This window comes from Aethalodelphis obliquidens, unplaced genomic scaffold, assembly GCF_003676395.1.
Source record: "Aethalodelphis obliquidens isolate GAN/ISIS:26980383/991018 unplaced genomic scaffold, ASM367639v1 scaffold113, whole genome shotgun sequence".
In the NCBI taxonomy this organism is placed as follows: Eukaryota; Metazoa; Chordata; class Mammalia; order Artiodactyla; family Delphinidae; genus Aethalodelphis; species Aethalodelphis obliquidens.
In genome coordinates this window covers 3,353,240-3,369,516 of record NW_020838057.1, presented here as the reverse complement: position 1 = coordinate 3,369,516, position 16,277 = coordinate 3,353,240, and the positions used below count along the sequence as shown (strand labels likewise).

The 16,277-nt window shown below is 47.6% G+C and overlaps 2 protein-coding genes across 4 annotated transcripts in view; one reads left to right on the top strand and one right to left on the bottom strand.

Moving 5' to 3' along the window:
- Positions 1-240: 240 nt before the first annotated feature.
- NLRP7 (NLR family pyrin domain containing 7) overlaps positions 241-16,277 on the bottom strand; it is a 61,876-nt gene continuing 45,839 nt past the window's right edge. The window contains exon 8 of the transcript XR_003430926.1: positions 241-342. The gene's annotated coding sequence lies outside the window, so the exon portion shown is untranslated. The remainder of the gene's footprint in view (positions 343-16,277) is intronic.
- Positions 3,864-14,884, top strand: FCAR (Fc alpha receptor). 3 transcript variants are annotated; one of them, XM_027097332.1, is made up of 5 exons: positions 3,864-3,984; positions 4,584-4,619; positions 8,896-9,180; positions 11,470-11,757; positions 13,890-14,436. In XM_027097332.1, exons 1-5 carry the CDS (start codon positions 3,951-3,953, stop codon positions 14,003-14,005), a joined length of 759 nt encoding a protein of 252 aa, XP_026953133.1. In that variant the 5' UTR covers positions 3,864-3,950; the 3' UTR covers positions 14,006-14,436. The 3 variants fall into 3 exon arrangements, with proteins under 3 accessions (XP_026953133.1, XP_026953134.1, XP_026953131.1); XM_027097330.1 differs by lacking the exon at positions 13,890-14,436 and adding an exon at positions 14,443-14,884 and having other exon boundaries at positions 3,884-3,984; XM_027097333.1 differs by lacking the exons at positions 11,470-11,757; positions 13,890-14,436 and adding an exon at positions 14,443-14,884 and having other exon boundaries at positions 3,870-3,984.

Here is a 16,277-nt window from a genome sequence, read left to right as displayed (position 1 = left end):
AGCCTGGCGTGTCTTGGTGGGTCCTGGAAGGGAAGGCAGGCAGGGAACTCTCTGGTGGACACACTGGGCTGGAACACTGAGTCCTCCACAGCAGAGAGCCCTGCTTCCATGGGGGCCAGATAGACCTTGACGGCTGAGTTCATCTTCAGCTGAGCACAGTCTTAGCCAACGAGGCTCCCAGGCCAGGTGGAAGCAGCAGTGGGGGGCCAGGTCTTACAGGAGATGGACTGTCCATCATAAGTCTTTCTTTCCAGGGTTCTTCTTGAGCCAGAGGATCTGGGCACAAGGGGGTGAGTCTTTTCCCCAAACCTTGGGTTGCCATCCACCTCAAGTAAGACCTTCCTGTAATAGGAGGGGATATAGCACAGAAGGTAGGGTGACGGGTTGACGGAGGGACGTCGTAACAACATGAGGGTGAGGCTCTTGGGAAGTAGAAAGTGGGGGCCCAGGAAAGTCTAGCCCCCAATTCTGGTCCAGAAACCCTTCCTAGACACTCTTCTTCCCTCTGCTGAGCCAGGCTCTAGGGCACCAATAGAAGATTGTGATGCTCAGACCTGGCGTGTGTGGGAGGAATCGGTGTTACCTCTAGAGTGAGGGAAGGAAGCAGTGCCAGAAGCAACAGCCCCTCAGAGGACAAGGCAATAACTCAAGTCCTCCAGCAGTTCCATGAGAGCAGGCACTGCAGGTACTACTGCTGCTGTCCTGCTTCCAGAAGAGGGGGAGAACCGTATACCGCGCCCCTGAGACTCCAGGAGGTTGTGTTGTAGGCTCCCCCGTGTCACGTGTTTCTCGTGTGAGCTGACATCATTTCACTCAACGCAGGTTACTCTTCTATTCATTGTCTACACTGTCTTGTCTTATGCAACTAATTTTACATTATCAACATCTAGTCAGAGTCCGCGAGTCAGCACTTGCTCAAAGTTCTCAGCAGATGTTTTTCTTGTAGGAGATGCCATGTCTCTGTGGCGTAGGAATCTCCATGGGGCATGGGTTCCCCTGGTTTGGAAAGGAGCCTTAGAGACGTGGGAAGGAGGAGGAACCTCTGAGCACAGGGAGGGGAAGGGGCTCCCCATTTTCCTCTCTAAGCTGTGCCTCCTTCTCCCCCAGGTGGTCAGGACAAACCCTCCCTGTCAGCCTGGCCAAACCCTATGGTTCCTCAAGGACAGCATGTGACTCTTCCGTAGGCTCCCATCTCGGCTTTGACAGGTTCAGCCTGTACAAGGATGATGGAGCCCATGTCCCTGGGCTCCCAGGCATAATATTTCAGAACAGCTTCCTCATGGGCCCTGTGACCTCAGCACACGCAGGGACCTACAGATGTCACGGTGATTACAGTCACTTCCCCTCTGTGTGGTCAGCACCCAGCGAGCCCCTGGAGATCGTGGTCACAGGTCAGAGAGCTCTTGTCCAGAATGGCTACCCGTTGAGCCAGTCTTCCTAATCCCAAAGTTTCCTGGTGGAAGTGTCAGTCAGGGTCCAGTCAGAACAAGGAAGTGCTCCAAGTGTTTTAGATAAAAGAGTATTTAATGCAGGAACTTGGGTACTATAGTGGGCAGAATAATTGTACCCCATGATGCCCACATCCTAATACTCCAAATCTATGAATGTGTTATGTTACGTTCCAAGGGAGACGAAATTGGATATGGAACTAATGTTGGTAAGTAGTTGACCCTGAGATGGGGAGACTATCCTGGGTTATCCAGGTGGGCTCAGTGCCATCACAAGGGTCCATATGAGAGAAAGAAGGAGGCAGGAGCGTGAGCATCAGAGTAACAGCGCCTAAGAAAGACGCCACCCACCAGCGCTGGCTTCGAAGAGAGAGGACAGGGTCATGAAACCAGGAATTCCAGCTGCCTCTCCAAGCTGGAAAAGGCACGGGAACTGGTTCTCCCCTAGAGCTCCAGAAGGGAACACAGTCCTGCTGACACCTCGATCTTAACCCAGTGAAACCTGTGTCAGACTTCTGACTCCAAAACTACAAAATCATAGATTTGTGTTCTTTCCAGCCACCACGTTTGTGGCAATTTCCTACAGCAGCAACAGGGAACCAATACAGGTATCCAGGTGACGGCTAAGTTAGGAAACCAAACAGGGGAAGTGAGGCTACCCAGCAATAGGTAAGGGCAGGATGCTGGTGCCACCACTAGGCTGGAGTGACATAAGGAGGGGGCAGTGTTCATAGCGCCGGTCTCAGGGGTGCCCCACGGAAGCAGGGACCATGGAGAAGGCACGGACATGGCAGGAGATGAGCCCCTGCCCTGCCCCCCGTCCACAGGCACAGGCTGGAGGGACACTGAGAGGTGCTGTAGTCCCTGCCTTACTGCTTAATTTTTACCTCCTACCAGGGGTTCTGATGTGTCAAAAAGAACATGAACCTGGAGGCTTCCCTGGTGGTGCAGTGGTTAGGAATCCGCCTGCCAATGCAGGGGACGCGGGTTCGAGCCCTAGTCCGGGAAGATCCCACATGCCGCGGAGCGACTACGCCCGTGAGCCACAACTACGGAAGCCGCGCACCTAGAGCCCGTGCTCGGCAACCAGAGAAGCCACTGCACTAAGAAGCCCGCGCACCGCAATGAAGAGTAGTCCCCGCTCGCCGCAACTGGAGAAAGCCCGTGCGCAGCAACAGAGACCCAATACAGCCAAAAATCAATAAATAAAATAAATAAATTTATTTAAAAAAAGATAAATAGGGCTTCCCTGGTGGCGCAGTGGTTGAAAGTCTGCCTGCCGATGCAGGGGACACGGGTTCGTGCCCCGGTCCGGGAAGATCCCACAAGCCGCGGAGCGGCTAGGCCCGTGAGCCATGGCCGCTGAGCCTGCACGTCCGGAGCCTGTGCTCCACAACGGGAGAGGCCACAGCAGTGAGGGCCCGCGTACCGAAAAAAAAAAAAAAAAAAAAAAGATAAATAATTTCCAAGGCTCCAATGTATAGCATGGTGAGTATAATTAACGATACTGTATTCTGTACTTAAAAGTTGCTGAGAGAGTAGATCTAACCACGTACACAAAAAAAGAAATGGCAATTGTGTGAGGTGGTAGAGGCGTTAGCTAATGCCACAACGGACCTCGTTTTGCAGCACCGAAGTGTATCAAATCAACATCTTGTGCACCTAAACTTACACACTGTTATGTCAATTATATCTCCATAAAGTTGAAAAAAAGAGTGACGCCTTGCAATGGAAATGAGACAGCCAGGAGGAAGTCTGATGTGAAATATCTGACTTCTCATACTTGAAGAACTAGTAAGAGCCAGGTATCTGTGACCAAATTTATCTGTCTGTCTGTCCATCTGTCTATCTACCTACCTACCTACTTATCTACCTATCTATCTAATCTATATTCTCTATCAATCCATCATCTATCTACAGATTACAGGTTTAAATATAGATACAGATACAGGAAGTTCTTTCTTTAGAGATGGTGAATACCTCCTGAAAAAAATTCCCCTGCATGCTGGCATTGAGGTAATCCAAAGCGTAAGAGTACACTGCCTGCCTGACTGAGCCCAAACTTGGTCCATGAATTCCGGGGAGGACATGTGCATCCGTAAGAGCCAAGGCCACTTGGCTTTTGACTGATGGGTCAATGGAGAAATACCTCTGTCTGTATGGTACCCATCTAATATCCTGTCCCAAGCTCTTCCATTTAGATGTGGGATGTCGTCCAAAGAAGGATTTGAGCCCCATTAGACACTGGTTAAGGAAAACACTCACTTCTCATCTGAAACATAAACAGGGAGATTGATCTCCTCTTAGACGCCACCCAAGAGCTCCCCAGAATGAAGTTCTTTGGAAAGGAACCATTCCTGTGGAGTAATAGATGTAGAAATTCTCTGATGAGGAACTCTGCTGTCATATTTCCTGTGGATCTTACTGTCTCATGAGAACCTGTCATCTGCTGATGTGCACCAACAAGTGGCTAACGGGGCTGAGGCTGGCTGTGTCGGAACCATGACCCCCAGAGACACCACCCTCTTCTGCCTCGGTGAGTCCTCAAATGCAAGTGGGTTAGAGGGAAAGATGGGGGGATCCCCAAATAGTCAAGGTCTCTCTCAACATAAGAACTCAGTGATTTTAGGAACTGCAGAGAAGATTCTTAACTCCTTAGTGGAGAGAGACGGTCTTTGCCCAGGTATCTGTAACTGCATCTGCCCAAGTCCCAACTCCATGCTAGCCTGTAAGGCTCCATGATCAAGTGGTCAAGTTGACCTTGTGGGGTTCATTCAACCCATGCCATGCTGTCTGGAGACCCATGATGGTTCCAGAGTTCCTACAGATGAGAGCCTCAGGGCTGGAATCTGGAAGATAAAACTAAAAGATGTCTTGTTTACTATGTTTGCTGTAGAAGAAAGAAAGGTCACCTGTGGGACTTCCCTGGCAGTCCAGTGGTTAAGAATCCACGCTTCCACTGCAGGGGGTGTGGGTTCGATCCCTGGTCAGGGAAATGAGATCCCACATGCCCTGTGGTGTGGCCAAAAAATAAAATCATTTTAAAAAATGACACCTGTATGTCATTATGTTGGGTGATTTATAATAAAGACTGGAAATGTGCAGATTGAGTTTTCATGAATGTCTCTCTTCCAGTGCTCTGTCTTGGCCAGAAGATTCAGGCACAGGATGGTAAGTGTTCCCCTACGTCTCCTCCAGTCGCCCTATATCCTCATGGCAGCTCCAGGATAGAAGAGCAGGAGACATGGTCTAAAGCCCAGATGAATTCCAATTTTATCCTTTGTTCTAGCTGTCTCTGCTGTGCTCCCCTTGCGTAACTTCCACCTCACTTTGGTCTCTTGGGATCCCTCAAACGCATTGTGCTCAGACCTGGATTTGGCCTTTGCCTCTGTTAGGCTGACTGTCCCTCAGAGGTGGGCATCTTACTGAATGTTCACGACTGCAGGGATGAGAAAGTCGGGAACCATCTTCCGTTGTCCAACAGCCTCCCTATATCAAATGTACCTGCTTTCACAACCTAACTCTCCCCACTGCTATCCACTTTGCTTCATTTAAAGGGACACCGCCTTAGAGAACTTTGCGCAAGTAGCTTCAACTCTCAGAACCAATTTCTTTATCTATAAAAGAGAAATAAAAATAATAATGGAATCTATTGGATCATTGTGAGGCTTAATCGAGATAAACCATGTAAATAAAGTAAGTTACGTATTTGGTAAGTGTGTTACCTGTGATGATGAGGATGAAGGGGATCATGGGGGATAAAAAAGGTATTTGGACTCTATGTGAAGGCCCAAGTCTCCACTTTCCTTGATTCATTACTTTTTTTTTTTTTTTTTTTGGCTGTGCTGGGTCTTTGTTGCTGTGCGCGGGCTTTCTCTAGTTGTGGTGAGCGGGGGCTACTCTTCATCGCGGTGTGAGGGCTTCTCATTGCCGTGGCTTCTCTCGTTGTGCAGCACAGGCTCTAGGCGCCTGGGCTTCAGTAGTTGTGGTACGTGAGCTCAGTAGTTGTGGCTCACGAGCTCTAGAGCACAGGCTCAGTAGTTGTGGCGCACGGGCTTAGTTGCTCCGCGGCATGTGGGATCTTCCCTGACCAGGGCTCAAACCCATGTCCCCTGCATTGGCAGGCGGACTCTTAACCACTGAGCCACCAGGGAAGTCCTGATTCATTACTTTTTTTTTTTTTTTTTTTTTTGCCGCACACAGGCCTCTCACTGTTGTGGCCTCTCCCGTTGCGGAGCACAGGCTCCGGACACGCAGGCCCAGCGGCCATGGCTCACAGGCCCAGCCGCTCCACAGCATGTGGGATCTTCCCAGACCGGGGCACAAACCCGTGTCCCCCGCATTGGCAGGCGGACCCCCAACCACTGCGCCACCAGGGAAGCCCCTGATTCATTACTTTTTAATGCTAATTAATGATACAACATAAGGTTTTCTGAGAAGACGTACTTACTTTATTTACTCTCCTATCTTCCACAATGAGTAAGCCAAGTTCTATCTACAATGGATGCTTAAATTATAAATAGAAATGTGACTTTGGGCTAAAAAATAAAATAAAAAATAAAGGGACACTGCCTTAGTCGCACCCTCCTGTAGAACCTGCATGTTCTTCTGTAGTGCAGTACTGAATTGCTACTGTATGTTCTGTCACCCCAACTACCTTCGTCCTCCTAAGGGGTGAAACCGCTTGCCCATCCATGTCTCCTTTCTTCCAGTTCCTTCTAAAGACTGTAGCCTGGATTATTTGTGTCTTTAAAATACGAATATATTTACCTCCCTCTTAAAGGTTCTCAGTAGTCAATCTTCAGATAAACCTACCCACTTCCCCAGGTCTCTCAAGCTCTGCCCACCCGGCTGGTGACTCCCCGTCCAGCTCACCTTCCACTCTCCCTCTGACTCTCTCTGCTTTTCACCCGTGCTGACCTTACTTTAGCTTCTCCTTCACTCCTTGCACCTTATTAACTCGGGGATGTCCTCCATTGTCCTTCTATCTAACTGCAAGGCTCCAAACGTTCCTAGCCACGTTGCCTAGGCAATTTTTTTTTTTAAGGCTGCACTGGGTCTTAGTTGCAGCATTCTGACTTCTTAGTTGTGGCATGTGGGCTTCTTAGTTGCAGCATGCATACAGGATCTAGTTCCCCGACCAGGGATCAAACCTGGGCCCCCTACATTGGGAGCGTGGAGTCTTACCTACTGCGCCACCAGGGAAGTCCCTGCCTAGGCAGTTCTTACGCATCCTCACATAGCAGCTGAACGCTCGAGTTTGTTATCAGATCTCCAAGGTCTACACCTTCAGAACTGCTGACCACACAGCATGACCTACAGCTGCATCCTTGTGTATTTTTTAAATTAATATCTGACTTTTTTCTATATCATCATTCTTACAGGTAGGGGTCTGTTTAGGTCAGCATTTCTCAACCTCGGTACTATTGACATTTGAGACTGGATAATCCTTTGTTTTAGGGGCAGTCCTGTGAAGTATAGGGTATTAAGCAGCATCTCGTCCTCTACCCGCTACATGCCAATAGTATCTTCCACCACAACTGTGACAGCCAAAGATGTCTCCAGATATTGACAGACTGTCCCCTGGCAGGGACAACTGTCTGTCTCCTGTTGAGCGCCACTGGTTTAAGCCATGATAGTAGATAAACAATGTGCTGAGTTAATGGAGGCATCTCTCTGTGTATCTCGGAATAACAAATACATGGGAGGTACTGGTGAGTGAACGATACTGAACATAAGGAAGTCCTGCAGGGTTCGTCTTGCTTCACAACAATCCTGCTGAGGACGGCAAACTCCTTTGTTTCCCCCTTCACAGAGCTGCAGTTGAGCACATCACTATCAGGTCTAAAATAGACGATACACCTTGACAAAGGGAACCAGCAGATTCTGAGTATCCCTCCCCCTGTTTGCTAGTCTGTATAGGGGTTAAAGCCAAGGACAGCAGTCTTCAACATGCAAAATCCCTCGCTTAACGCCACTCCGTGTGAATGCACTGGTGCCAAGAAGCTAACCCGCACCTTCGGGGACCCCGAAACATTTCCAAATCCCGTTCCATCCTAAATCGCACTCCCAGAGCAGGAGGTTCCAAGTCCCAGCCTTTCCGCCCTCTCTCACAGAACTAATCATCATATCCGTCAGACGCTTGTTGGCTGTCCCCCACATTGCATTCTCTAGCTGCTGCAGGAGAAACAGCTCTCCCCCACCTGCAGAGGAGCTGGAGGGAGAGAGTCCTAGTTTGCAGACCAGGCTGCACCACTCTTCAGTTTGTGGTCTTGAGCAATGGGCACGGTTTCCCCAAGCTTCAGCACCCTTACGTTAGAGTGAAGAGCAGAACTGCATTCTCATAAGGATCACCATGGCAACAAAACACCAAACAAACTGCCGGCCAGACCAGCGGTTGCTAGGGGCTGCAGAGAGGGTAGGATTAACGTGGATGGGGTCTCCTCTGCGGGGCGATGAAAATGGAAGTAGACGGAGGTGATGACTGCACGACACTGAATGTACTGAATGCCACCGAATGGCATACGTTAAAAATGGTTAACTTTACGTTATGTAAATTTCACCTGAATAAAAAATACATATAACAAGGAAGGAATTCAGTTCCTCAAAAAGTCCTTCAGTTCTTAAAAGCTAAATGTCCAATCCAGTAATTCCACTTGCATATATATAACAAAAGAAATTGAAAGCAGAGATTCTAACAAGATATTTATACACCCACGTTCATAGCAACATTATTCACAATAGCCAGAAGGTGGAAACAACCCAAATAGCCATCGACATGAATGTATAAGTAAAACGTGGTCTATACAAACAGTGGAATATTATTCAGCCATAAAAAGGAGAGATATGCTGACATGGGCTACAACATGGATGGGTCCTGATGACATCACACGAAGCCAAATATGCCAGACACGGAAAGACAAATATTGTGTTATTCCACTGACGCAAGGTACGCAGGATAGGGAAATTCATAGAGACAGAAAGTCAGTTAGAAGTGACCAGGGCCTAAGGAAAGAGAGAGTGGAGAGTTACTGCTTAATGGTTACAGGGCTTTTGTTTGAAATCATGAAAAAGTCCTGAAAATAGATGGTCGTGATGTTGCACAATATGGTGAGTGTAATTAATGCCACTGAGCTGTGCACTTAACATTGGTTTACTGCTGCTTCCCACTAGCTAGCTATTTTACATTGGGTAGTGTGTGTCGACGCTACTCTCACTTCGCCCCAGCTTCCCCCTCCCTTGCCAAAAAAATGGTTTAAATAGTAAATTTTGTGTTTATGTAACACATTTTATTTCACCACAATTAGAAAATACTAAAAACAAGTATTTTAAAGGCAGGAAATATAAGTCCATCACACCTTAATTTATTTGTTCCCCCCATAGTAAAAGAAAGAAGTATGGTTTCTCCATGGCAGGGCACCTGAGTCTGGGCTCTATTTTCTTCTAGGGAATCTTCCCATTCCTACCATATCTGCCATGCCCGGTTCTGTGATTCCCTGGAATGAGTCTGTGAAGATCCTGTGTGGGGGAACTCCTGAGTCTTTCCTGTACCAACTGGAGATCCTGGGAAACTCCACATACAAAGTGGTGGAGAAGATATTGGGATTTCAGAAGACAGCTGAGTTTGTCATTAAACGCATGGATACTAATACTGCAGGACGTTATCAGTGCCGATACAGAAAACAGTACAGCTGGTCAGTGCATAGTGAAGCCCTGGAGCTGGTAGTGACAGGTGAGGCCTGTCTCTGACCCTCAGCTCTTTTTCCTTGCTTATCTTTTCAGAGATGCTATTTTTAGAACAGTTTCAGATTTCCAGGGAAACGGAGGAGATACAACAGAGTTCCCACACACCCAGCACCCAGGTGCGCACATTTTCCTTTACTATGATACACCCCTTACCATTAATGAACCAATACTGATACATTATAACGAGCCAACGTTCATTGAGACTTCCTTCGTGGTCACCCAACATCCTTCATCTCTTCTGGGATCCCATCCCACACTGCATTTAGGCGTCGTGTCTCTTTAGTTCCCTCTTGGCTGTGGAAGTTGCTCAGACTTTCCTCGTCTTTGATGACGTCGACAGTTTTGAGGGGTGCTGCTCTGGCGTTTTGCAGGACGCCCCACTATTGGAAGTTGTCTAATGTTTTACTCATGATAAGACAGGGGCTATGGATCATGGCGAAGACGACCACCAAGGCCCAGTGCCATTTTTTTTTTTTTTTTTGCTCTACGTGGGCCTCTCACTGTTGTGGCCTCTCCCATTGCCGAGCACAGGCTCCGGACGCGCAGGCTCAGCGGCCACGGCTCACGGGCCCAGCCGCTCCGCGGCATGTGGGATCTTCCCGGACCGGGGCACGAACCCGCGTCCCGTCCATCGGCAGGCGGACTCTCAACTGCTGCGCCACCAGGGAAGCCCCAGCGCCATTTTTAATCACATCATAGCAAGGGTACGTACTATACCAATGAATACGGCTGTTGACGCTGAGCTCGCATACCCGGCTGAGACGGTGTTTGTCAGGTTTTTCCACTGTAACATGTCTCTTCCTCCCACCCTCCCTTTCCATGTGGAAGGAAATCACTATATGCAGCTCATACCTAAGGAGTGAGGAGTTATGCTCCTGCGGTATGCGTCCAGCCCTCAGTTTGAAGCACTGTCCTCAGGGTGGCCTAACCCCGTGTTTCTAGAAGGTTGCACCCTGAGTTTCCAGGTTCTTCTACCTTTTCTTCTTATACAAAGAATAAAAAGAATATCCTTCAGCCCCTGCCATAACTCCTCAGACTCTCTGGATACCATTCCCTCTCTTCCCCAACATATGGCTTGTGATACTGTGACTTATACTAAGAAACATATATTTGGTCTTCATCCTCGTTCCTGGCACAGAGCTCCCCAAACCCTTGGGATTCCCTAAGCGATGAGCAATAACGGTGTCTTCATTTTCATAGGAAATCCCTGTCAACCACACCTGAGTTTATGTTCATGAGGTGACTTTTGGAAAGCACCTAAGGATGGGGGTTGGTTGCCAGGGGTCATGGGACAGTTGGAACTTTCAGCCCCCCCTCACCTGACCTCCAGAGAGGGCAGAGAGGCTGGAGGTTCAATCAATCACCAATGGCCAAAGACTTAAAGAGTCTTGCCTACGTAACGAAGCCCTATGCACCTCTTCCATCTGGCTGTTCCTGATACATGCTTTCATAATAAACCAGAAATCCAGTAAGTAAACTGGTTTCCTGAGTTCTGTAAGCCACCCTAGCAAATAAATTGAACCCAAGAACTGGGTCTTGGGAACTTCTGATTTATAGCCATTGAGTCAGAAGCACAGGTGACAACCTAGACTTTTGATTGGCGTCTGAAGTGGGGGCGGTCTTGTAGGACTGAGCTCTTAACCTGGAGCCCTAAACCTGGGGGATCTGACGTTATTGCCAGGGAGACAGTGTCAGAATTGAGTTGACTTGGGCTTCCCTGGTGGCGCAGTGGTTGGGAGTCCGCCTGCTGATGCAGGGGATGCGGGTTCGTGCCCCGGTCCGGGAAGATCCCACATGCCGCGGAGCGGCTGGTCCCCGTGAGCCACGGCCGCTGAGCCTGCGCGTCCGGAGCCTGTGCTCCGCAACGGGAGAGGCCACGACAGTGAGAGGCCCGCGTACAGCAAAAAATAAAGAAAGAAAGAATTGAGTTGACTTGTGAGATGCCCAGCTGGGGTCTCATAATTGCTCGGCGGTGTGGGGAGAAACCCACACGCTGCAGTTGGGAACAGAACCGCGTGGTGCTTCTGGCTTTAGAGACTAGATCGCTGTCTCTCGAAGCTGGCATCTCATCTGCCTGCTTGATCAGCTCTATCTACAGTAACTGGGGACAGAGTATAGGTCCTGTAGTAGTGAGATGGGATGTTACCGCCTCCCATTCCATTGCAGCAGGAAATGTCAGCTTCTTCGCTTCTCTTAGCATGGATCCAACATGAGTGGCGGGGATCCAGGGGGATGACACAAAATCTTGCTAACAGCTCACTCTCTGCTCTTTTAGGCTTGTATGACAAACCCTCCCTCTCCACTAATGGGCGCCTTGTGGTGATGCCAGGGGAGAGTGTTTCCCTCCGGTGCAGTTCAGCACACATCTCATTCGACAGATTTTCACTGAGCAAGGAGAGAAGGGCCGTTCTGTCACAGCACCAAAACGGGGGACGCTGGGGTGACTTCATTCTGGGTCCTGTGAACCTCAGCTTCTCAGGGATCTACACATGCTACAGTTGGTACAGTGGCAGCCCTTATGTATGGTCAGCCCCCAGTGATGCCCTGCAGCTTGTGGTCACAGGTAAGTGCACCCCCGCCCACACGTGTGTCCTCTTCCTCAGGGCTCTGGCTGACTGTTCAGGGCCTTGGCATCACGCAGGAATACAAAGAGATGCACTAAGAAAGAACAGTGGGGCAGGAGAGAGTCATTACTCAGAGGACCACGAAGAGAGAAGAAGCACTTCTCTATCCATTCTTCTGTTGAGGGACATTGAGGCTGCTTCCATGTCGTGGCTATTGTGAAAGCACTGCAATGAACACTGGGGTGCATGGATCCTTTCGGACCGTGTCTTTCTCCAGATGTATGTCCAGGAGTGGGATTGAAGGATCATACGGTAGCTGTATTTTCAGTTTTTTAAGGAACCTCCATACTGTTCTCCACAGTGGCTGTACCAATTTACATTCCCACCAACAGTGTAGGAGGGTTCCCTTCTCTCCACATCCTCTCCAGCAGAAGACGTGGTATATATATACAATGGAATATTACTCAGTAATAAAAGGAATGAAATAATGCTATCTGCAGCAACATGGACGGACCTAGAGATTGTCATACTGAGTGAAGTAAGTCAGACAGAGAAAGATAAATATCGTGTGATATCGCTTATATGCGGAATCTTTTCTTTAAAAAAATGACACAAATGAACTTATTCACGAAACAGAAACAGACTGACAGACTTAGAGAACAAACTTATGGTTACCAGGGGGGAAGTGGGGGGGATAGTTAGGGAGTTTGGGATTGACAGGTACACACTGCTATATTTAAAATGAATAACCAACAAGGCCCTACTGTACAGCACAGAGAACTCTGCTCAATACTATGTAACAACCTAAGTGGGAAAAGAATTTGAAAAAGAATAGATACATGTATAACTGAAATCACTCTGCTGTACACCTGAAACTATCACATTATTAATCGACTGTACTCCAATATAAAATAAATATTTTAAAAAATGAGAGAGAGAGAAGAAGCACTTCTCACCCACACCACATTTGACTTTCACATCCTCTCCTTGAGTTCTCCAGTTTCCTTTGAAAACACGTGGCCTGTTGAGAAAGGAGAGACGTTTGGAGTCACATTAAGGGGTGTTGTTGAGATAGCAGATGCCAGACACAAGCTTTGACGAATCCACTTCCTTTTTCACACGCTTAGTTGCAGCTGAGAATCCTGAAACTAACCTATAATACTAGAATCCACTCGGAGTGGGTGACTGAGGAAGACTCTAAAAAAACTCTATCGAGGGACTTCCCTGGTGGTCCAGTGGTTAAGACTCGGTGCTTCCACTGCAGAGAGCACAGGTTCCATCCCTAGTCGGGAAACCAGATTCCAGATGCCGTGCTGTGCAGCCAAAAAAAAAAAAAAACCCTCTATCAAGAGCTTCATTTTTGGGAATTCACTAGTGGTCCAACGGTTAAGACTCGGGGCTTTCACTGCCGTGGGCCCGGATTCAATCCCTGGCTGGGTAACTAAGATCCCGCAAGCCAGGCGGCGTGGTCAAAAAAAAAAAAAAAAAAGTTTCATTTTTATGTTGTTTGCACGCATCACTGCCCAGAGGGAGAAAACAAAGAGTTACAGCAGAGGAAAGCAACTGCTGACTGCTGAGTGGGAATGACCACACTTGTCTCTCTTATGTACCTTGTCCAGTCATTCTACAAGCTCAGCAAATATGATAGTCATGGCACTGTAAGATCATACAGACAGAATGGTCTTTTCAATGAATGTTGCAGGGACAATTGGGCAATAGTGGAAGAGGGGTGAATTTATTAGCCTTTTCCTTTAGAGTAGATAATCAATGAATCCTGTTTTAGAAATCACCTCCTATCCAATGTCAAGGTGGTATTATCTTCTCAAACTTGAAACATTTTGCACTTTGCAATTAGGAATTCCAAATCCACTTGGAACTGATTTCTGTATTTTAACAGGAGAGAGTTACTAGGATTTCTCAGCATTGTAATTTCACACTATTTTATTACATCCTTGAGAGGAATAGAGGCCCATGAAGTCCATAAAACAAATGGAGAAATCTTTTTAAAGGTTCAGTGAACAGAAATGTCTGGTGAAAGGTCACACAATAGTGGAGATAAATTTTCCCTAAGTTTTTGCGTTCTGTTTTTTTGTTTTGTTTTGTTTTTGTTTTTCGTGTTTTGTTTCTTCAGCAGCATGGCATGCGGGATCCTGGTTCCCTGAGCAGGGATTGAACCCGTGTCCCCTACAGTGGAAGCACAGCATCTTACCTCCTGGATGGCCAGGGAAGTCCCAAAATTTTCTCTAAGCTTATCTGAAATGTTTCTCCTACTTGCTTCCCAGATACCAGCCATCCTGTACCCTTTGTCATGTATGAGAAAGGAACACACATTGTTATGTGGGGTGAAGATGACGTAGAGGAGAGACTTTCAGACTCTGGATCCATGAAGATGTTGCAGGGACATGATTAGACAGTCAGTGACACTGCCACGTGAGGAGGGAATGAAAAGCAAACACAACATGCTCATACCCACCTCCTCCCCGTTTTACAAGACTCCCCGGGGAACCACACCCTTGGACCTACATTTAATATGAAGTAGGGTGCTCATGAATGCATGCACGTGTGGAGGAGGGGGTCCCAGTGAAACCACAAATAGGGAAATGAGCTCCCCTTCCAGGGCTCTTGGGATGGGATGGAATGAAACATGACCAGTGATCATTCATCTCTTCTAATTACGTCTCTAGATACCACGAACCAAGATTACACGACGGAGAACTTGATTCGAATGGGCGTGGCAGGGCTGCCCCTGGTGGTTCTCTTGGTCATTCTGGCTGAAAATTGGCTTGGCCATCAGGTTCCACACAAGGAAGACCAGCAAGAACTGCCTGAACTGAGCTGCAGTAGACAGAAAACTCAAACAGAATGGACCTTCGGACTAACTCCAAAGGGTCACCAGGTAGACACCAGGCACTGAACACAACAGCCAGCACTTGTGGAGTCCTGGAAAGCTACATGGAGAACACAAGGGAGAACGCGGTACTAACAAGCTTGGATCCCTTTGCAAACCAATCAAATGGTATTTTCTTATATGAATCTGATATATTTGCAGCCCACCCTGCTAGACTTTGGTGATAAAATTCTCAGTACAGGGCCTTCCCTGGTGGTGTAGTGGATAAGACTCCACGCTCCCAATGTAGGGGGCCCGGGTTCAATCCCTGGTCAGGGAACTAGATGTACCACATGCATCCCGCAACTAAGAGTTTGCATGCTACAACTAAGGAGCCCACGTGGTGCAACTAAGGACCCCACGTGGTGCAACTAAGGAGCCCGCCTGCCGCAACTAAGGACCCCACGTGGTGCAACTAAGGAGCCCGCCTGCCGCAACTAAGGACCCCACGTGGTGCAACTAAGGAGCCAGCAAGCTGCAAATAAGGAGCGCATTTGCCGCAACTAAGACCCAGTGCAACCAAATAAATATTTTTTAAAAATATCAATATAATCTTTGCTTAACTCTTCCTGTGATAAAAAAAATAATGCAAAGCATTCTCAATTCTCCTTGCTGACTGTTTTTCACCCCTCCTCCACACAAGTTCTGGCTCATACATTCATTTTGTCTTGAACTTATCAGCAAAACCAAATACCATTACATCCTCCTGATAGAAGACCTTAACACCTAGAATTCCATTAATTACATACAAAGGCTAATAATTAATTATGAATACTGTCCACTCAACGTACCATATATTCCACGCCATAACTGTGCTTCTAGCTTTCCCTACAGTAACATTTGTGTGTTAACACATGCTTTTCCGACTCTTAAGAAGACTCTCCTGTTCTTATGAAACTAACCCACTTCAAAATGTCTCATGCCTCCAACGCAAAGTAAACAGACTTGTGAAAGCAGCCAAACAAGCATCTCCTTTGGATCATCTCAGTACTTCAAGCTACTCAGTCTATCGATTCATCTTTTTGTAGTATGCATCATGACGTCTAGGAAACATGAAGTACTGGATCTATTTATTGAGATCATGAATAAATAAGTTAGTGACTGAGCCAGATAAACAAGGAAATGTTAGTGGCTGAGCCGAATAAACAACACGGAAGTGCCACAGTTGCAGAGGAGGACTAATGAGAGTCTTTATATCACATCCAAACCGACCAGAGAAATGCAAGGCAGTTTGTTTCCAAGAGAGGGAAAAGATTAGCTTCACATACGTGGTTTTGTCTATGGTAGGGCCTCGTTTGGAAAAGGGGTTCCGAGAATAAAAGGGCCCTGCACTCCTAGGAAAATGATTGATCTTTCTGTAGCCGCGATGACAAGCGGCCAACAGAATGGGTTTATAACCCATCGTCAATGACCACTCACGTTGGCCATTGAACCAATCAGACAGCTCCCTGCTTCTAAATGTCAGCCAATCAGAAACAGGTTCACTCCAGTAACCACACCGGTGAGAGACAGCCAATCCAAATAGACTCCGTCGAACAAACATGCTTTTACGGATAATGTTCAAACCAGAAGAGCCCCTGAAAATCCACATTTCCCAAAAACCCCGTATAGGATCAGCAGTAGGCTCTGCTC

Bases quoted from the DNA above. Each gene is read 5' to 3' on its own strand.
- FCAR (XM_027097330.1), top strand. From the start codon at position 3,951: ATGACCCCCAGAGACACCACCCTCTTCTGCCTCG. The intron at 3,985-4,583 runs GTGAGTCCTCAA...TCTCTCTTCCAG, and splicing joins CACCACCCTCTTCTGCCTCG to TGCTCTGTCTTGGCCAGAAG. The intron at 4,620-8,895 runs GTAAGTGTTCCC...ATTTTCTTCTAG, and splicing joins GAAGATTCAGGCACAGGATG to GGAATCTTCCCATTCCTACC.